Source organism: Petaurus breviceps, unplaced genomic scaffold, assembly GCF_028583685.1.
Source record: "Petaurus breviceps papuanus isolate PSGF00001 unplaced genomic scaffold, PetGlider_PUasm1.0 90925, whole genome shotgun sequence".
In the NCBI taxonomy this organism is placed as follows: domain Eukaryota; kingdom Metazoa; phylum Chordata; class Mammalia; order Diprotodontia; family Petauridae; genus Petaurus; species Petaurus breviceps.
In genome coordinates, this window is record NW_027187380.1 from 3,242,065 (window position 1) to 3,264,209 (window position 22,145).

At 40.3% G+C, this 22,145-nt stretch overlaps 1 protein-coding gene across 3 annotated transcripts in view; it reads right to left on the bottom strand.

The window, feature by feature from the left end:
• TBC1D16 (TBC1 domain family member 16) overlaps positions 1–22,145 on the bottom strand; it is a 170,333-nt gene that overhangs the window by 970 nt on the left and 147,218 nt on the right. Inside the window, exons 5-14 of one of the 3 annotated variants that reach the window (XM_069076088.1) lie at positions 13,261–13,422; positions 11,872–12,019; positions 10,666–10,833; positions 9,809–9,957; positions 8,982–9,116; positions 7,747–7,933; positions 5,950–6,129; positions 2,298–2,444; positions 551–772; positions 1–371 (exon numbers count right to left, since the gene is read on the bottom strand). The exon at positions 1–371 is cut by the window's left edge and continues 970 nt beyond it. In XM_069076088.1, the coding sequence (XP_068932189.1) occupies positions 300–371; positions 551–772; positions 2,298–2,444; positions 5,950–6,129; positions 7,747–7,933; positions 8,982–9,116; positions 9,809–9,957; positions 10,666–10,833; positions 11,872–12,019; positions 13,261–13,422 (1,570 nt within the window). In that variant the 3' untranslated portion in view covers positions 1–299. Of the gene's footprint in view, positions 372–514; positions 773–2,297; positions 2,445–5,949; positions 6,130–7,746; positions 7,934–8,981; positions 9,117–9,808; positions 9,958–10,665; positions 10,834–11,871; positions 12,020–13,260; positions 13,459–22,145 lie in introns of those variants that run through there. The other 2 variants (XM_069076087.1, XM_069076089.1) reach the window with 2 other exon arrangements.

Consider the following 22,145-nt stretch of genomic DNA (forward strand, 5'->3'; position numbering starts at 1 on the left):
AGAGAGAGAGAGAGAGAGAGAGAGAGAGAGAGAGAGAGAGAGAGAGAAAAGCTTGAGGATTTATCTTCAAGATTTCACCTGAGGACTCAACCCATGTACTTTCCAACACAGAAAGCTGCACTTGGTTGGCCTTCCTTACATATCTATCTTCCTATGTTTGAAGTTTAGTTGTTAATGACTCTGGGTCAGTGATGGAGGTGCAAGTAGATTATCTTGGAAAATTACTTCTTAGTTCAAACCAGGCTTTAAAAAAGGTTCTTCTGTTACCCTAGGGAGTGCGATCCCACACTGTCATTCTGTCACAGAGCTGAATTTTCTTTGGGTTGGTGGTCATATCTTCTTTCTGTTTCTTCTGGTTTCTGGTGCTGCCACTAAAAAAGAAAAGTTTATTCCCCATTTTGTCATTTTTTGGTAAACACTGCTTCTTCCTTTCTTCTACCCTATACCCCTTTCTAATTCTGATGCCCTTGAATAAGACAGCTTCCCCAGAAACATGCTCCCCAACCCTCTCCAGCTCTAGAAACTGGCCCTATTTGCGGAAATTGAAGACCTCTCGTGTCTTTGGGCCCTTCTTGCCTTCAATGGCAGATTTTGGAGGTGTCTCCACTGTCCCACCATAGGGACAGCTCTCAGATTCAGGATGGTGCCCGGTACACTCCACAGCAGGGATATAACCACTATCCCACATGCCTGTCCCACAGAGTTTACAGAGGTCATGTAGACTACATGGGATCCGGGGCAAGAGGCGAAACTGATACAGCAAACTTCTCGCCTGCAGAGAAAGAGAACAAGTGATAGAGGAACACTATAGCAAAGGAAGTTGAGGAAACCCAGAGGACTAGGAGGCCAATGGCTTCTCCATTCAGGACTGACGAAGCTCTTAGACTGCAGCAATCTCAGTGTGGTTGTAGATATTGGTCAGGCCTTATTTGGGGCAATGGCACAGTACCTATAAATGAGCTACAAAAAGTAGGTTTTATTATTATTGGCAATAATAATAATGGTAACAACTCACATTTATGCAGCGCTTTAGGCTTACAAAATGCTTTCCTGACAACAATTCCTTGAGGCTGATAAAGGTGAGTACTAGGACCCCCATTTTACACATAGGGAAGCTGAGGCTCACAGACACAAAGGGACTTGCCCCAGGGCACAGTCAGGCTAAGGGTCGCAGGTAGTTCTTGACTCTCCGTCAGGTTCCCGGCACCAAGTGCTCTTTCCACTATACTATGTGGTCCCTTAAATGAGTCTTCATTTGCAACATAAAAGAAGTTAAAGCTTTTTTTGGGCGGGGGGAGGGGCATCTAGGGAACAATGAGCTAAACTGTACTTGCTGCCTCTTACCCTCCCTTGGCACAACCTTTCCTCAGCACCTCCTTCTCTCTCCATTCATCAGCATTTCTTCCTTTGAAGCTCTTTCTGCAAGGTTTCTTGGTAGCTCTTTCCACACTATACCTTGGAACGTTTGCTCCCTCGTGCTTATTTATGCCACTAACAAGCAGCCAAAGATCCTGGCACCATTGGAAACTTCCAGAAAGAACCAAAAAAGACTGAGAAAATGGTGTCTCTATACTGCCAGTCTGAGAGGAGGGCCAAGACCAATAATATGTCCTCTTTATTCTTTCTTAATTTTTGACAAGCAAACATTATCCCCTTGGAAAGTAGTGAAGGTATTAGAGGGGGACCAGATCTATATTCATCTTCTCTCATCCAGTCTGCAGTTTATAACCATCAAGAGATCTTGGTGCTTATAATGGTATATTGCACCTATATTGATTAAAGTAATAGCAAAGTGTTAACCATGACCATGATGCAGTGCTGGGCCTTGATTAAGGAAGACTTAGATTCAAGTCATCCTCAGACACTTGCTACCTACATAGCCCTGGGCAAGTCACTTATCCTCTGCCTCAGTTTCATCATTTGCAAAATGGGGATAAGAGTAACCTCTACTTCCCAAGATTGTCATGAGGATAAAATGAGCTAAGTATAAAGTACTTATTAGCACAGTGCCTGGCACACAGTAAGTGCTATGTAAATATTAGCTATCATCATCATCATCATTATTATTATTACTATTATTATTATAATTTACTATTTTCTCCAGGACCATCTAAAGATAACTTTCAATTGTTTAATGATCTAACAGGGATTTAAACCCATAGTGAGTAATGGAGTAACCATACTAGTTGTTAGAGTCAAGCCAGAGTAGCCTCTTCAGAGTAGAATTTCTTGGAACAAGAAAGATGGGTAGCAGGGGAGGGTGAAAATATTTTATATAGCAATTGTTGGAGCCTCACCTTCCTGAGTACAAGTTCCCCATTCATGTGCATGGCCAGATTTCCAAAGTGCAGAAGCATCTGGTCAGTGGCCAGTTGTTGTTCAATTACATCATCACCATAGATCACCACGATGGCCACACAGATGAAGAGATGGAAGTAGTCTGTCTACAGAGGGAGGGAAGAGCAGGCTGAAGGTGGAAATGGTTTGACTTGAGCATGAGTCATTGTTGTTTTGTAGGTACTTTAGGGGATATCCCAGTGGCCCCAGGTTTCTGGCTAAGGAAACCATATTCTAAGGTCATGATAAACCTATGTCAGTTTCAGGGTTTCTTGTAAAGAGGCCTTTATATGAAAAGGTACTACTGAAACAGTACCATGCTAAAGACTGGGTCCAAATATCCACAGGATCAAGGAATTGAAAGAAGGGACTATTAGACGCCAAGTATTTTATTTCACTGCCTCTAACCTAACTGTACTTAACTCATGCTATACAGATATATATTATATTATATATACTATTCACTTTGCTATAATGATCCCACATGAAGAACACTCCAAAATCTCTATTTGTAATCATCTACCATGCAATCAAAGTCCATTATGTTCAAAAAGTTTCCCCCTATGTCCAATCTAAATCTCTGGTTGCAATTTATGGTATTTTGTCCTATCTTTAATGGAAATGGAAAGCAGAGCTCTAGAAGTGAATTTCATCTGGTATAACATCTTTTTTTCTCAAATGTTCTACTCTGAAAACATTTATCTAATTTCACTGTCCTTAATTTGGCTATGGGATCATTTAGAGTCAGAAGGGACCCAAGAAATCATCAGATTCAACCCCCTTATTTTACAGATCAAGAAATTAAGGCTGGGGCGGCTAGGTGGTACAGTGAACAGAGCACCGGCCCTGGAGTCAGGAGGACCTGAGTTCAAATCCAGCCTCAGACATTTAACACAAAAACTAGCTGTGTGACCTTGGGCAAGTCACTTAACCCCAACTGCCCTCTAAAAAGCAAAAAAAAAAAAACCAAATTAAGGCTTCAGAGACTAAGATTTGCCTAAGATCACATGGTAGTAAGTGGCAGAATAAGAATTTAAACGTAAGTGTTTGTACTCTAAATTTAGCACTTTCCCCCACACCACACTGCCTCACTGAGAAATCTACTTCACAGAAAGGTCTTATTTATCATGTTTGTTTCAGTTGTGTGTGAAAAGATTACAGGAAATGATCACGGCATCTTAACAATGCCATTCTTCTACCTGAAAGGATGCGTCAAGATCCAAGTTGCTCTGCTATAGACTGATTTCCTGATCCAAAAGCAAAGATGAAAAGGACAAGAAAATCAGTGTTTAGTCTCCTGGTGCTGACAGTGAACACTAAAGACCAAGGTGGAACTGATGAGACAAAGTAAGCCAGGTAGGTCCTCAGGTCAGAGAGGTTAAGGGTCAGACAGCTAATTAGTACCTAGGGCAGGATTCAAGGCCAGGTTTTCTTTGTCTAGTACTCTATGCTCAGTGGTTTTATGTGTAAATTTATGATCAATGTGAAGTTTCAATTTCAACTCTGTGTCTGAGGACTCTAATTGCGTCTCCTCATTTTACAAGCTCAGAAGGTGAAGTTTTTTGTCCAAGGTCACAAGGCAGTAACTATAGAGGAGCCAGGATTTGAACCCAGGACTGCTGACCTCAAGCAATTGCTCTCGACCCTCTACTTGCCCCCTTGATATTTCACATTTGTCTGTTTCTTCCAAGGAAGGTGGCTGATTCTGACTCAATCTGACATACAAACACAAGGCATAGGACTTAGGTCTACCATCTTTAATCAAAATGACAGCTGATAAAGTTCTGAGTGAGTAGCTCTCCTGAAATTCTTTACTGGATTTTACTGAAATTTGATAAATAGCTAGAGGTTAAAAAAACCAAATTCTCTCCAAGTATCTTAGTTTAGTGAGTGAGGTCTACACAGTTCACAGAAAGTCTATTAATGTTAGCCTGAACAAAATAAAATTCTAATGATAAATCTGATGTTATAAAAATGTCTTTCAGAGATAAGCAAACTATTTTTGGATGCTTCACTGTTTTGGAATATCTATGTCAGTGCTCTTCTTCATTGGTGCAGAAGACTGCAAATTGACTTGACACAGAAAGAATGGCTAATCTAGGCATAAAAAAAAGTGTAGACTCCAGACCATTAAAAAAAAAATCAGAATGTGGGCAAAGAAGAGTTATTAGTAAACAGCTTAAAGAATCTATATTATAGTATTATAGGCTTCCTCATAGCAGATATAATCTTTTTTTCATATTAACAAACCTAGGGAAAGAGTGATGAAATTGAGGGTGGGAGGAGAGGGAGTTTGATAAATTAAAAAATTATATGCAAGGCTAGCTTAATGCAATTGTTCTCAAATTTGTTGGTGTCAGGACCCTTTTATAGTTTTAAAAAGTACTGAAGATGGCCACATAACCTTTAGCAAGTTACTTAACCCCAATTGCTTAGGGGCGGCCAGGTGGCTCAGTGAGTAAGAGCACCGGCCCCAGAGTCGGTTTGACCTAGGATCGAATCCGGGCTCAAATACTTAGCACTACACCCAGACATAACTGGTTACTTAACCCCACTTGCTTAAAAAAAAAAGTATTGAAGACCCCTCTCCCCCAAAGAGCTTTTGTTTATGTGGGTTAAGTCTACCAATATTTATTGTATTAGACACGGAAAAGTGTTTTGCATGAATACATATGTATAACCTATGTCAAATTGCTTTTCTTCTCAATGTGAGGGAGAGGGGAGTGAGTGAGGGAGAGAATTTGGAACTCAAAATTTGAAAAAAAGAATGTTAAAATTGTTTTTACATGTAATTGAAGGGAAATAAAATATTAAAAAATAAAAGTAATTTATTGTATTATAAATGAAAACATCTTAGTATTATAAAGTTTTGACCTCAGACATCCCCTGAAAGAATCTCAGAGACCTCCAGGGGTGACCAGAATTACACTGAGAACCAGTGACTTAATGTATACTTCAAGGGATGCCTCCCCAATAGGAAGCATTTTTCTTGTTGAAAAAAGATATTCCTGGATCTAGGGTCATTATTTCTTTCCAGATAAGCATTACTTATATTTCTTATAGAGAGATGAATTTTAAGAGACTTATCTATCCTTTAAAATCCTCATTTTATCCATAATTTGGTTATTTGACCAATGTGACAAGGCCTAGTAGTAAGCTCTTGGTGGAATACATTAATACTGAAAGCTCCAGAAAGTAGGCTGTAAATGATACACTGGGAAGGGAAAGGGTATGGAGCCTCAGTTTTTAGAAAGAGATCCAAACTTTGCTTCCTTCTCTACTGTCCAACAGTGGTACAGAGGATGAGAATTTGGGCTCCTAGTGGCAGCTGCAATGCTTTGCCTGGGTCAATGCCCCATATAATGACTGCTTGTGACAAGAGTGAGCTCAGCTCTAGAATATGGTAACAAGCACAATTTGCATCAATTTCAATTATTTGAAAGGCAGGGTCTGAAGTCAGACTGTGAGGCTAGGAAAATCACCCCATGAGGAGCCTGACTTATGTCTTATAGGGTGAGGACAGCAAAGAAGGTGATTGTAATTCAGAGTGACAATGTGCTGGCTGCCCCGTGCACTTCAGCATGCTGTTCCAGTCTCATTTGCCATGCTCACCTGGTAATGGGCCCAGCATGCTTCCCACATGCGCAGTGCCTCTGCATCCGGAAACTCTCGCTTAAAACACAGAAGGATCCAGCGGTGGCAGAAAAGCATCTGTAGGCCATCCTCCCCCAGAGAAACAAGGTGCTGGTAAAAACGTAGGTGGGTCAGCCGAAGCAGCTCACGAAGGTATAGCTGGAAGCAAGAGTCACCAGGACTCACCAACAGTAAAACCATCTCTGGCTCTATTTCTAGCTTGTTCCCAGAAGCCCCTGAGAGGATATACCAATCATATATTTACTCTTGTCCCTCACTCTTGAAATGTACTTATCCTTGAATTCAATTATGTGATGTGACTATCATATTGTATATTTATATCAGTATTCTTTGATTTCTGTATTTCGTGTGTAGGCATATCTGTCTCTGTCAGTTTGATTTTAACATCCTCTAGAGAATAGGGGCTGCCTCTGTGTAATTCTCTTTGATTGGCAACTACCCCAAATTGCAAAACTGGAGGCTTAACAATTGTTTTATGATGAGAAGAAATAGCAACATTTCTGGTATAGAGTCAGCCCTCAGCCACCAAAGAAGATGACATTTTAAAATACTACTGCCAATCATTTCTCTCCTCTTAAGGTAAGGATGGCTCAACCACAAGGTAGTTATCCCAATTCATTTCTGCTCTTGATCACTAAGATCCATTATTTCAATGTCATGAATGAAGGAAGGAAGGGAATCACATCTGCGTATCTGGATACTCTTTCCCTACATAGGATGTCAGTTAAGAGCCTCACTGTGACGCAGGACAAGACCAAAGGCTATTTTAGGCGGTACTTAGTATTGAGCATGACTAGCCGTGGCTGCAGATTTCAAGGACTCCTCTGTAAAATCAATTTCTAGCGAGTGACTGATTACTGGGCCTGTCAAGCAGGAAGCCATGTGCTGCCAGAGGCCCTTTTATAATCTAACTGCGTCATACCAGATAATTGGCTGGTGAGGTGCTGGTTTTGTGAGGCACCTTGGAAACCTGACATCACCTAAGATGTGTAGGATGATGCAGGAAAATTAAAAAAAAAATCCCCATAGTAACACACATAGTAAAATGTGTCCATAGGTGACAGAAGTGTTGCATTTCCATTCTGTTTCTGACAGTGATGACTATAAGATCAGGAAATCCACAGTTGGAGAAGAAAAGCTTGTAAAGAGTCCAGGTGAACTGGGGGCCAGAAGAGGGAGAGACTGAAGGGACAGCAGACAATCATCTTGGACCCACCCCTACCCCAAATCCTGCTGCTCTGAATGATGTATGTCAATGGCTTTCTACCAGCAGACAAGCTAAGTTTAAGGAGTGGGGAAAGGAGAGGGGAGGTCACTCTACCCAGATGTGTCCAGTTACCATAGCTGTTTCTAAAGCTGTATGAGTATAGGAAGGAGAGAACAAGGGCTGTGGTGGGGAGGCTGGTGTGCTGTCTACAAAGACCAAGAAGCACTATCACTTCTGAAGGCTATAACAAAGAAGGCCCTTATAGGTTATTTAGTCCAATTCTCACCTGAAGCAAAAATCTTCCGTAGATGTATACAAGATTTAGGCTTTTTAGACCTAAGCTCCCATGAATCTACAGATTAAAGAGACTAATCATAAATATGGAAAGGTTTACACAGTAGTTTGCCCAGCGGCCCTGACACACAGATCTGAAGCCATACTATCAACAGACTCATCTCTGACTAATAACATAATCAAGCCTGGGGGAAAGAGTATACATGCATTTGCACAAGGGCACAGGATCGAGACCCTGCAGCTCACAGTCTCACCAGCTGTTTCTCCATATCCTCATCTCGGGGAGAACTGACAAAGATCGTGTTCTGCATCAAACCTACGAAGCACCAGAAAGTATCTGATTCATCTAGAACCTCAGCCAGGATGGGAGCCACCAGGTCTGACATGCCCTGGGAGTAGCCAATGGTTGGATTGTATACCGCATAGTTCAGCAAAATTCTCCTAGAGGATACAGTGGAATAGGTAAGAAGAACACATCAGTCAACTGCAAGTGGTAGATTGAATTCAAGTACTGCCTTGTCTCCTTCCTATCCTTAATTACTTGGAGCACCATTTCAGCAAGTGAAATGAGGAGAGAGAGCAATAATTGCTAGTCTTTGATTTCAGGTACTGAGTTTTTAGGAGCTCCCTCAAATCTAAGAGATATAGGACTCATCATCTTTCTGAATCCATGGGACGTGGATAATACCCAGTTCAGCTGGGTGATATCATGCCACTTAATGTGACAAGTTTTGGGTATCAGAAGCATAAAGAAAAGGGGTGGCCAGGTAGCACAGCGAGTAAGAGCACCGGCCCCAGAGTCAGGATGACCTGGGGATCAAATCCGGCCTCAGATACTCAGCACCACAACTAGAAATAACTAGCCGTGTAAGCTTGAGCAAGTTACTGAACCCTGATTGCTTTAAAAAAAAAAAAGAAGCATAAAGAACACAGACTTGATTTCACTTTTACTAACTATAGACCACTTGAGAAAAGGGCAGGCTGGTAGAAATTTTTATGGCCTGGTAATTTTGTCTACTTCTCTGCAAGGCTGAACTTAAGCATGGTGATCTATTGCTATATACTGATCTATGGCTGAATGAGAATATAAATGACAAGATTATTCATTTGACAGATGAGTAAAGAAAGTTAGGGCATTCAGGAACTACAATTCATAGAGAAAGTTTATAAACTGGAGATTTCTAAGCAGAAGGCTGCTTTGGGGGAAATCTTTGATTTTCACTGTGAATTTTGGGGAAGAGGCAGAGAGGGCTACTCTGACATAGTACTTTATGGCTCTTAAAACATCAACTAAAATAAAGCTATCACATTAATAATTCTGCTATTTATTTGTTTGTCTTAACATCCTAGGAAGAGTTCAGCAATATTTTCTTCCACTTTACAAATGGAGAAATCAAGTGATGTCACTTTTACCAAGTTGCTGCACTGGGAACGAAGCGTGGGAGTCCTGGCTCTGTTTGGAAATGGTAGAAAGAAGGAGGTAGATTACCTCATGCTCTCCACATTTGGGTTGTCCTCTCCTCGGAAGAACTGATTGCTCCGGTCTGTTCGAACCACATCTTTGTCAACAGTGAACTGCACATGGCGCCAGAATTCTCTCTGCTCTTCTGGAGTCATTGAAAGCCTCAAAAGGAAAACCTCCATCACATTATGTCAAACATTGGGTGACTTTATTCCATGACTTCCCTGCCTCATTAGAAATAAGGAGCTGATAGTCCTTCTACATCTCCAACTGGGATGATGGCAGGACCTTTGTGAGGCATCACCTACACATCTGAGATGACTGTCAGGTTTCCAAGGTGCCTCACAAATTAAATTCCTTTTGTGTGGGAGGAGAGGTTTGGTATGGAAGTCTCCAAGGACTATACACACTGTCACTAACCTGGCTCCCATTTCATAGTGGGTTCGATGGTAGAAAGGTAATCTTACCTCTGGGAGGTCACACAGCTAGACTATAAAAGAAAATTCAGTGGATCTAATTCTCAGTTAATGGCTTACACCAATGATCCCACACTACTCTTTAGTTGGACTCAGAATGTCAGTGCCTAGTTAAGTCTGGGGGAAAAAGAATTCCAAAGCCTTGACATGTGAGCTAATGAGACGGGTTTTGAGGCTGAAGTGCTCAGTCTAATGACAGCACTTATCCAGCCCTATCACTCTGATTCCTAGGACATCCATTTTTGAAAGACAAATCACGGTCACAAAACATATTATCAATGCTGAATTGCACCTCAGAGTGCCTTTCCAGATGACATTTTCATCTGAGGGACAAGGAAGACTGGGTGGGGTGGGGGGAGCAGAGGCCTCTGCAGTTACCTTTTCTGTTGGATCTCTGAGTATTCTCTCCTCTTCTGTGCCCTCAGTGCCTCTCGTTCCTCCGATGTGGACTCATGGCTGTAATAGCGCAGCAGGAAGGGCCAGACCTCACCCCGGATTGACACATCAATGCCGCCGAAGAAAATGGCCTGGAGGAAGCGGCAAAAGTGGGGGGGGGGGAGATAAAAGTACAGAGGCTCAAAGAACCCCCAAATCCCCAGAGATTTGTGTTTTGGTGGCTTTGGTGAGTTCTCCTGACAACTGATGCCTTGATTCAAACCTCAGCAATTTGCACATGTTTAGAAGGGGAAAGTGCTGGTCCTCTATTCCCATAGGAAACACAAACTGGGCTCATTTCAATGTCAATAACCCCCCCTGGAGCAGCTCTCCGATTAATGTGTCGTTCTCACGTCATAGCCTAATCCCTGATCTTGGAAATGCTGCAGTTCATTGCAAACTTTTCTATAAAGGCGGACACAGTATCCCCCAAACTCTCTAAGTTTTTTTTTAAATTTAATGGGAGTTTTCATTGCTTTATTTGGTTTGTTCACACAGATCTCATAGAGTATAAGGCAATCTGGAATGGAAAAGATGAGTGTAGTTTACCATATGGGTGAAAGCTGGCAGCCGTACTCTCAGAGTGGAGAAGTCTCCAGTCACCCTTCTCCCTTAGTTGGTGGACACACCTGACAGAGACTCAGCTGGTTTCTAGGCATTATTCTTGATAGGTGATGATGCTTAAAGAGACCATGGCTTATCCGCTCCCCCTACTGATACACTCATCCACCTCCCAACTCTACCCACCCCATGGTGTTCTTCACAAGCAGAGCCAACAAATCACCATCTCTGTTCCTTACCTTACGTAGTTTATATTCCTCTTCCACCTGCCCAGACTCATTCAAGTGGTTAAGCCAGGTGGAGACATCCAGCTTTTTGTACATATTTTCCTCTGGGTGGGTCTCTGAAGAAGGGAGCTTGGGACGTCGGATGGAGAACTGCATACAAGTCTTTTCATTGGAGACCTGCTGGATGGGAGGAAAACTGGGGAAAGATAAGCATCTCAAATACTTGGCTTTTAAAGCCAGCTTTTCCCAGGATTTATAAGCCCCTGTCTTCTGAAAGGAGAAGTGATGTCTCCTGAATACAAACTCTTAAATGGCAAGTGTAATTAGATTCAATTAAAATAAAAATACCTTCATCTTAAAATAGTCTTCCCCTTTCTGGTTCTCTTTTCCCTCTCCCTCCCTCTCCCCATCCGTTCCTCTTCCCCAACCCCCTCCCACCCCATCCTCCCCACTCCCAACCCCAGCCACAAAAACTGAATTAATGCTGCTTACAGCCCACTCTGCCAGGAGTGCCTGCAATAAATTACATATGATTGGCCACATACAAAGGGATTGCTGTTAGGCGAGCAGGGGGCTGGCCTGTCAGGTTTTCTCTAAGGGCAGTCATGATCCTAGTGCAAAACTGCAGCTGACACTTAATTCAAAAATCAAAGGTTGTTCAATGTAGGGAGGAAAAAAAAGCCATGCTACTGTAATAAGGACAAACAGCAGGAGGCTCTGTGGGAAGGAAGGGAATTTTAAAGTCATCACTGTTTCTAATAAGCACATACAGTATCTTAAACAGATAATTAAAGAGTTCTTATTACATCTGTATGTAGATTGAGCAAAATATGGCAGGATGCCTTGTCAAAACATTATTTTCAAGTGTACAGCATAGAATTCACAAAAAGAACTGGGTACATTTTTCAAAACCAAAGTTGCTGATGTATCAGCCACTTCACTAACATTAGCAGCCTAAAACCATCATTCTGTGTGAGCACTACATATATGTGTACTCTCTCTCTCTCTCTCTCTCTTTCATACAAACTCCAACCCACTAGGAAAGGAAAGGTCAGAGAGACTCTCAGGTGATCCAGTATACCCAAGATTACTGAATAAAAATATAACCCTCAAGCCTGGGAGAGAAGAGCCTTCCAAGGGCTCTTTCACTGCAGCTGGGAGAAGATGGAGATTGCTATCATTTTTCAAAATTCCTTCCTTCCTTCCTTGCTGGGTTACCTGGTCTTTAAGATGAGTCTCGGTACAGTGTTTCCATTGCTGAAAAACTTCTGACAGTTTATCCAGGCCACCATGGTGAAAATGGAAGATCTTGTACTGACTTTCTCGGCTAGCAACAACCAGCTGCCCACTGGTACAGGCCTCATCGCTAAACGGCAGTAGAAAGAGGGGACAAGAAGAGACTGATGAATATGTAAACACGGGTTTTTATTTCCAAGTATAATCAGGGAGCATGGTTAACATCAGAAGCAAGAAATAGTCACTCCCAGAGGAGTTTGGCTAGGGGGATACAGAAACAATAACCATCTTCCACTTTGCTGAAAAAAGGAAAATATTCTTATTCCATGGGGTATAAAAGCTCATGCTGTTCAAGTGACAGGGTACCATTCCTCCTTCTATTCCTTCCTAAAGAAGTGCCAGTATACTTTCCTCACTTAGAAACCTTAGTCTGAAGCTCCTCCCTCATTCACAGGGGGAACTGGGAAAACTGTCAGATTTACAACATGTGGAATCTGGCACTCAAGAAAGAAGCTAGTGATAGCATCAATCCAAACAAAGATGATCTCTAAGACAGCTTCCATTAAGCCAGAGAGAACAATTCATAGGAGAGATGCTAGAGTAGATACCCCCTCTATAGCTTAAATGGTTTTCTGGAAGAATCCTCTGGGGAGACATACATCAGTGATTATCAGAAAAACCTTCACTATCCCTAAGATGTAGTTTATTGGCTTTTGACTTTGAAAATTCATTATTAGTAAGATTGCCTGTTTATTCCAACTGCAGGTGTTCCTTGGTGATGTATTAGTCAGAAACCATTGGCCACCTTAATTAACCCTGCAAAGGAAGGACAATGCTATCTATGATTGCTAGAAAATCATAGACTAGTGTCACCCAAATGGGAGAAAAGGAACCCGGAACCCTGATAGAGGAAACCACAGTCCTCAGTCCCATTGTGGGAAATGGGGCTTCTAACACCATGGATTAAGCTGTAACAGATAACCCTAATGTGAAAAGTCAGGATTTGACTTTAGCCTTTTATCTGCAGCAGTTTTCCAAGGTTTCCTCCTCAAAGCTGCAGTCAAGGAATGTACAACTGCCATCATTCACTAAAGGCACAAGTTATCTTTAGTAGATAAACTCAACCAGATAGCAACCCTGACAATATTAGTGAAAGAGGGAAACAAAACATCTGGAAATATTGGTATCAGTGTGACTAGCTAGGACCCTGCATCCAGACCACAAAACTTGGGCATACCATAGAGGATAGTCAGTCAATCCAATAGCTGCCAAAAGGGCATCTCAAGCCTGTGTAGCTTGGAGAAGCCTCCAGGCTCTTAAGTTCTGGGAGGAGGCTGAGATCCATCTTACCTAAAGAAAGATCCATCTTACCTAAAGAAAAGGCGGAGAGACCTCATTTGTCCCAAGTCAACTCGAAACACCCCGCAGATCTGTTCCAAGGCAAACACCTTTTGCTGCTCATCCCATTTGGAGTTCTGCAGTTGACCACTGTTCTCAGGGAACTGAAGGTTGGCGTCAAGGCTGGAGGTGGAGCTGGTGGAACAGGTCATGTGACTGTCACATGTCTCTCTGCATGTGCCGGGGGCCACAAGGGGTGAGAGGACGGAAATGTTAAGTCACTTCTGGTCACATCAAAATATCATACTACAGAGTGGCCTGAGTTGAATGTTATTTTAATTCAGATTAAAAATACTTTAATATTGACATACAGGTTGAATACAATATTGACAATACAGGTTGAATTAAAAAAAATCCTAAAAATATTGCCTTATATTTGATACAATCTGGTTAACTGGTTTAAAAAAAATTTGTTTTGGTTTACAGCTCTGGGGAAAAAAAGTTTCTAGTAATAACGTGAATAGTAAAAATAACAACTCATTTTGCAATTACATACAGCTTTACATCCACATATTTGACCCTTATAATAATTCCACGTTAGAAAGGTTTTTTCATTATTCCATTCCATCAGTTACTATGAAGATCTGGATATACCAAAGATCAACTCCTGATTTCCAGAAACATGGCAACCACATGACAGCATAAGCCTGATCTGATATGGTTAGCCTAAAAGGTTGTCTTGCCCTTCAAAACTAATATAAAGGGGAACTACTGTAAGAACTTTAACCTCCTCTACTATTTTGAAAACATAAATAAAACACTAAGCATAAGAGCTTTAAAAACTAAAGGGAGGAAATTATGCTTTGAAATCTTATAGATGTATCTCTTTCCTAAATGGAAGATGCAAGACATCTGTGACCTGGGGATTCAAAAATACAAAAAGGGAATGATGGAATTTTCAGAAATCATTACCTTCTAAATGAACCTACTCCTAAAAGTCCATGTGATAAAGATATCTTTTTTCCTCTCCATTTGACTAACTTGACCTGGGAATACACACTACAATGCCCCATAGTAAAGACAGCTTGGGTTTTCTAGTCCTGGATCTGATATGAGATAAGGCCTTGATACAAATTACTTCAAAACTCTCTGGCTCTTATCTCAGTTTCCTCATCTATAAAATGAGGAGGTTGGATTAGATGACCTCTAAGGTTCCTTCTGAATATAATATACCAAGAAATTGTGGCTCTGAGGTACTTCTATTCCTGAATATGTATCTGAATTCTTGCAATAAGAAAAATAAAAAAGTCCAACCCTGGTCACAGAGAAATCATAACATAACATGGTGGCTCCTAAAAAGGCTGAGAGAATCTGACTGTCTTCTCAAGTGAGCCCTGACTGAGCTGCACTGTGAAATTATTGTTTGCAAAACAAGGCAAGTAGCAGGTATAAAGCCAACCCCCCACTATGCCACTTTATGCGCTGTTTTATAATCTGCTTATTGAACAATGTAGGCATTCAGCTGCTGAAAAAGCACATGCTCAGCACACATAACCCAGGCTGGTCCATCTACAGGATTTCATTCAAACTCTGGCAGGCTCAGGCTAGAATTATTTCCAGTGTCACCAAAGGCTTCAAGGTACTATCATCTTCCTCATCATTATTAATAGTCACTACACTTTGCTTTAAAAAGCACTTTTCCTCTTAAGAGATCCTGAGTTCCTAATACTGTTTCTTTTGTTCACCCTGAGAGGGAGGTAGAGATGTACAGAAAACAGAGGGGAATATATCAGTTGGATGGAAGGCAAACAGAACTCCCTCTATCCTGTTGCTTAGGCCTGAAAGGCTTTTCTATGTCAAAGGAAAGGAAAGATGTGTCATCCAGAAGAAGCATAGAGCAGAAATGGATTATCAACCAAGGTCACCAAATGATTCTCTATTCAGAATTATATTTATACTTTGATAGAACTCCACATGACAACCACAAATAAAAACAAACCTAATTGGCTCACTTAACAATTGTTTGCTAAGCACCAGCTATATGTAAGACTCTATGGTATTCAAAGAATACCTTTATTATTGCTCCTGACTCAAAAAATGTTTCCCTCCCTCCCCCAGTTCCTGTCCCCCTGTCCCTTAGGAAAAAAACTGGAGAGAAAACTGAAATAAGGAACTTTTAGAACTTTTTTTTTAAGCAATTGGGGTTAAGCAACTTGCTCAAGGTTACACAGCCAGGTGTTTCAGGGTGGGTGCTAAGTGTCTGAGCCCAGGATTCGATCTCCAGGTCATCCCAACACTGGAGCCGGTGCTTTTACTCGCTGTGCTACCTGGCCACCCCCGCTTAGAACTTTTTAAAGAAAGAAAACTTTTTTTTAGTCAACAACACAAAACAAAGAGTTACATTACATATAACTTCATTAAAAAAACTATTTAACATATGAATAAGTACAACTTACTTGGTCAACAATTATAAATATACTACTACTTGAACTGACTTAACTATAAGGAATCTCATGTTTGTTTTTGCTATTTTATAAGAAGAAAACAGGTTTATAAGAAATAGTCTCAAAAACAGTGAAAATTATTAAGATAATGAAACAAGGAACTTTAAAAAACCTTAATGTCTAATAAATTATCAAATATTCACTTTTGGAAATGGAGGTGAGAGAGAGAAAGAAAAAAATGCTTTAAATAAGATATCTTACTTAAGTCACAGTGCCTAGAGGTCCTAGGATCCAAATCCCTTCAATTCTAAGACCTCTAGTCTTGCTCTTACTTCTCTGTCCTGAGATTTCTTAATAGGCAGATCAGTAACTTCTTTTAAAAATCAATTTTAGTGATACCCTGTTATTAAATGTATTACATTCACTTAAAAATATATCCCTACTCCCTCCCAAGTGAACGATCCCTTTGTACGAAAGGTTTAAAAAGAGGGGGGCGGAGTCAAGATGGCAGAGTAGAAACAGGACTTCTGTGCGGCTCCTGCTCCCACCTCCTGCAATTCATGTAAAAAATGACTCTAAACAAACTTTGGAGCTACAGAACCCACAAAATGACAGAGAGAAGCTAACCTCCTGCTGAAGACAGTCCAGCAGGCCAGGGTCAGTGCAGCACTCTGGGAGCCAAGGCCAGACCCTCCTGAGCCTGTACTCAGCATCAGAGCAGTCTGTCCAGATGCCAGCTGGAGGGACTTCAGATCACCTGGAGCAGTGGCAGTTTCCAGAATTATCAACCCATAGATGATAAGGACAAAGTGAGAGGTCAGTGCAGTGTGGACTTTGGGAGTGAGGTCCGGCCTTTAACCCCTCCAGCAGAAGCAGCTGAGGTGCTATGGCCATGAAGCCTCCACCACGTGGCTGCTTCAGGGCTCCTAGTCTATAGATTGAAGGGGGACCAAGCACCAGTCTGAGGGGTAATTGCTCTTGCTTTAATCTGCTTGGATCTAGATTGCTGTCTAGGGTGGAGGTCCTGGGGTGTGTGACCAGTTTGCCAGAGCTTGTGGAGGCTTCAGAGAGGGCACCCAACTAATAGCTCTTGCAGCTGCGAAAACCTCAGCAATTTGGGACAAAGTTCTCCTTTCTGGTAGTAGAGTTCTACTGTGGCAAAAAGCCCAAAAGTCAAGTAATTAAGTGGCAACATGAGCAAGCAAAGGAAGCAAAGCAAGCACAACAATCCTACATTAGACTCCTATTTTGGAGACAACAAGGATCAAAGCATGGAACAGGAGGAAGACAGTGCAGTCAGAACTCCTGTACCAAAAGGTTCCAAGAAAAATATGAGCTGCTTACAGGCCATAGAGGAGCTTTAAAAGGATTTTGAAAACCAAATAAGAGAAGCGGAGGAAAAACTGGGAAGAGAAATGAAAACAATGCAAGAAAATTATGAAATGAGAGCCAACAAACTGACTGAAGAAAATAACACCTTAAAAAATAGACTAACTCAAAAGGCAAAAGAGGCTCAAAAAGGCAATGAGGAGAGGCTTAAAAAGCCAAATTAGCCAGATGGAAAAAGAATCTCAAAAGCTCACTGAAGAGAATCATTCCTTCAGAATTAGATTGGAGCAAATAGAAGCTAGTGACTTTATGAGGAATCAAGATACTATTAAACAGATCCAAACAAATGAAAAAATAGAAAGCAATGTGAAATATCTCATTGGAAAAACCACTGACCTGGAAAATAGATCCAGGAGAGATAATTTAAAAAGGACTGGGCTACCTGAAAGCCATGATCAAAAAAAGAATCTAGAAATCACCCTTCAAGAAATTCTCAAGGAAAACTGCCCTGATGTTTTAGAACCAGAGGGCAAAATAGAGGTTGAAAGAATCTACCAATCACCTCCTGAAAAAGATTCCAAAAAGAAAACTCCTAGGAATATTATAGCCAAGTTCTGGAGTTCCCAGATCAAGGAAAAAATATTACAAGCAGCCAGGAAGAAACAATTTGGATATTGTGGAAACACAATGAGGATAACACAGGATTTGGCAGCTTCTACACTGAGGGATTGAAGGGCTTGGAATATGATATTCCAGAGGTCAAAAGAGCTGGGATTAAAACCAAGAATCACCTACCCAGCAAAACTGAGTATCATGTTTCAGAGGAAAATACAGTAATTCAATGGAATAGGGGACTTTCAAGCATTCTTGATGAAAAAAAAACACCAGAGTTGAATAGAAAATTTGACACTCGGATACAAGAAGCAAGAGAAGAATAAGAAGGTAGCAAGGGAAAAGAAATCATAAGGAACTTATCAAAGTTGAACTATTTATATTCCTACATGAAAAAATGATAATTGTAACTTATGAAACTTTTCTCAGTCTGAGAATGGTTGAAGGGAATAGAAATATGTGTGTGTATATATATATATATATATGTATGCATACATATATATGTCTATATAGGAGGGTATATGGGTATATGAATACATATGTGAATGTGTGTATATATGTGTACAGGTATACATAGACAGAGGGCACACGACCAATTGATTAGGAAGGAATGATACTTAAAAGGTGAAATTAAGAAGTGAGAGAGAAATATAATGAAAGGATATGGGGAGAGACAGAATGGGGTAAATTATCTCATATAGAAGAGGCAAGGGAAAATGGTTACAATGGAGGGGAAGAACAGGAAGGCAAAAGGGAATGAGTCAACCTTTTTCTCATTGAATTTGGATTAGGGAGGGAATGACATACACACTAAATAGGGTATCTCACTCTACAGGATAGTAGGGGGGATGATGGAAGGGAGGGATGTTGGCAGCACACACTTTTGAAAAGGGACAGGATCAAAGTAAAGAATAGAACAAGCCAGGGGTGGGATAGGAGGGAGGGAAATATATTCAGTCTTTCACAATATATCCACTATGGAAATGTTTTGCATAGCTACACATGTACAACCTATACTGAATTGCTTATCTTCCTAGTAAGGGTGGGTGACAAGGGAGGAAGGGAAGGAATCTGGAATTCAAAGCTTTAAAATCACATGTTTAAAAATATATTATTATTATTATTTTACATGTAACTGGGAAATAAGATATACAGCACTGGGGCATAGAGATCCACCATGCCCTACTGGAAAGTTGGAGGGAGGATGGGGGAAAATATGGGAAAGAGCAGATTAGGGAAGGGGATATTCAGTGGGATTGCTGTTTTGGGGTGGTGGGTAGGGGGAAAATGGGGAGAAAATCTGTAACTCAAAATTCTGTGGAAATGAATGAAACTAAAAAATAAAAAAGAGAGGAAAAAAAGAAAGGTTGAAAAAAAAAGAGGAGAAAGGTAGTTTAGCAAGACCAACACAACAATCAATCAATCAATCAATGGACAAGCATTTATTAAATGCTTACTATATACAAGGCATCGTGTGAAACACTGGACATGCAAAAAAAAAATGGCATTAGTTACATTAGAAAGGAAGGTAATTCAAGGTGAGGCGGACAGGGGAGGACCAGGAGAGAAGCAAGAAATGGTCCCTACAGAAGGTGGTACTTGAACCGAATCTCAAAGGATGTCAGGAATTCTAAGAGGTGGAGGTGAGGAGAGAACGTATTCTAAGAGATAAAGAAAGTTATTGGGAGATGCAGATTGTGTGAAAGGAACAGCAAGCAGACCAGAATGTCTGGATTGTAGAATGCTTGGAGGCAGGGCAGTGTGTAAGAAGATGAAAAAGATAAAAGAAAGCAAACTATGAATGGTTTTAAACATCAGATGAGTTTCTATATAAGTCTAAAGGTAATAAGGAGCCAGTAGAGTTTATTGAGGGAATGAGGCGAATGTCATAATTAGACCTATACATCATAAAAATCACTTTAGTAACTGGGTAGGGGATATACTGGAGTAGGAAGAGAACTGAGGCAGAAAGACAAATAAAGGAGAGAGGGAATATATTGGCAACTGATTGGAAGATTCAGAAACTTCCTGGATATGCTGGATATAGAAAGGGCAAGAAGTGAACCTGTGTGACTAGAAGGTTGATAATACCCCTACCAAGTCTGAAAATATATAAACAATATTCTATATCCACAGCCCTTCACTTTTAAAATGAAAAGAGAGGTACTTTTTCTCATTTTTTCTCCAGAACAATGTAATTAGTTTTTAGTTTAATTTGTTTGGTTTACCTTGTGAGAGTAATTGTGTATACTGTGTTCTTGGTTCTATTTATGTAATGCCATATATCTGAATTGTTCATAATTGCTATTTTTTTTATAATAAATTAATTACAGTCACAGAATCATAGACTTTGAGATTTGTGGGAGCCCTCACTGCCACCTATTCCAACTCCAACCTAAAAGAAATCCCTGGCATAATTTGCCAGGATATCTGCTTAATGACTTCAGGGAGGTGGGGCAGAAACCACCATCTTGTGAGGGAGTTCATTCCAGCTCTGGATAGATCTAATCATTGAGAAGTTTTTCTTGACACAAAACCTATATTTGCCTCTTTGTAAATTATATCAATTGTACCACAACTTATTTTTTAGCCGTTCCCTGACTGATTGATGTCTACTTTGTTTCTAGTTCTTTGCTACCAGAAAAAAAGTGTTGTTATAAATATTTTAGTGTAAGTGGGACCTTTCTTTTTGTTATTGACCTCTCTAGGGATATTCGTGTAACAGTGGAATGTCTGGGTTTTGACTCATGAACATGGACATAGACATTTAATCACTCTCTTTGTCAGTGAGAAACCATTTATGTTTACTATGTAACTACTATGTGACAGGTACTGGGGATACAAAGAAAGGGAAAAGACTGTCCATGTCCCAACTGCTTTCCAGGAAGGCTCCAATTCACAGCTCTCTTGAAACAATGCATTAGCATACCCATCCTTCAATCTCTCTAACATGACTATTTGCATCTTTGTCAATTTGCTTGGTGTGTGGTGAAATCTCAGAATTGTATGGATTTGCCACTCTCTTATTAGTGATTTGGAACACTCACATACTCTTTGGAGAATAGTTTGCTCATATCCTCTGACCACTTAGCTACTAGACAATAGTTTTTAGTTTATTTCTGTTAGTTGTATATTTCTTGGATAACAAAGCTTAGAAATATTTGATATAAATTTTTTCCCTGTTGATCACTTATTTTAAATTAAAAAAATTAACTTAAAACACCAAAAAAGGGCAATTTCATATATATAAGACAAAAATTGTGAATCTATTTCATACACTTTTTAAAAGTAAATATTTTTTACAAAATTTCAAAATTCAAAATTTCAAATACATTATTTTCAAATTTCAAAAACATTTCAGGGGTGGCTAGGTGGCGCAGTGAATACAGCACTGGTCCTGGAGTCAGGAGGACCTGAGTTCAAATCTGGCCTCAGACACTTGACACGCACACAAAAAACTAATAGTGTGACCTTGGGCAAGTCACTTAACCCAACTGCCCTAAAAAAAACACACACTTCAATTTTTTTTTCAAAATCTAGAAATTTATATCTTATTTCAAAATGCTTATCTGTGCTTCCTTCCAAACTTCCTTCGCTTCTTTTCTATGTATTGTGAAAAATGTTTTTAATGGCTCTCTTTTTTCCTATCAGTTCTTGATACCTATCCCCACCCCCAATAAAAAGCTTAGAAGAAGGAAGAGAAAACCTTTTTACCAAATAAATAATCAAGAAAAACAAATCCAAAGGGTAGCCATGTCAAAAAATATATGTCTCTATGCCTTAATGCCAACAAATCTCTTTGGTGGTTAACATGCTTCATTCAAAAATCTTTTGGAGATATAAACGGTCATTCTCTTAATAGCTAGCATTAACAAGAGTTAAATCAAAGTTGTTTTTGCTTTACAATGTTGATTCTTAAATAGTTTTCCTAGTTTCTCCTCACTTCATTCTGCATCAGTTCATAATACCCATGATTCCTTGCAATTATCTTCAAAAAATCTTCATGTTGAAATAATATTTCATCACCATTTATATATTACAATTTGTTCAACAACCCCTCAACTGACTGGCACCTCCTCCCCTACTTTTAATCTCTTTGGAATCATGAAGCTTGTTTTGCTTGTGACAATTCTTTACCTAGTATTATCCCTGCCCCCCCCCCCCCATCCCTGCTTGTTTCTCTGCTGAGTTTAGTGTATTTCTACATCAGCTATCCTTTGTTTAAGGTAAGATAACTGCCCTTGGTCTTCCCCTTCACCCCCTTCAAAAATGGGTCTCAAAAACTTGCTCAGGCTAGAAGTATAGCAGTAACTCATGTTTTTCCCACCTTGATTGTCTCTCCCTTCTTGAGGCCCTTTTAGTAGCCTTCTGCTCTTCTGGGATCATCATATTAGTGCTGGATATAGTATAGGCACCTGTTCAGCTTTAGAACTACAGCCCAGAACTCCCAAAATACCAACCTCAGCCTCCCCCAAAACAAGAAATGCAAATGTGTTAGTTACCTTGTTCTAATAATCTAGACAATTTCCATTT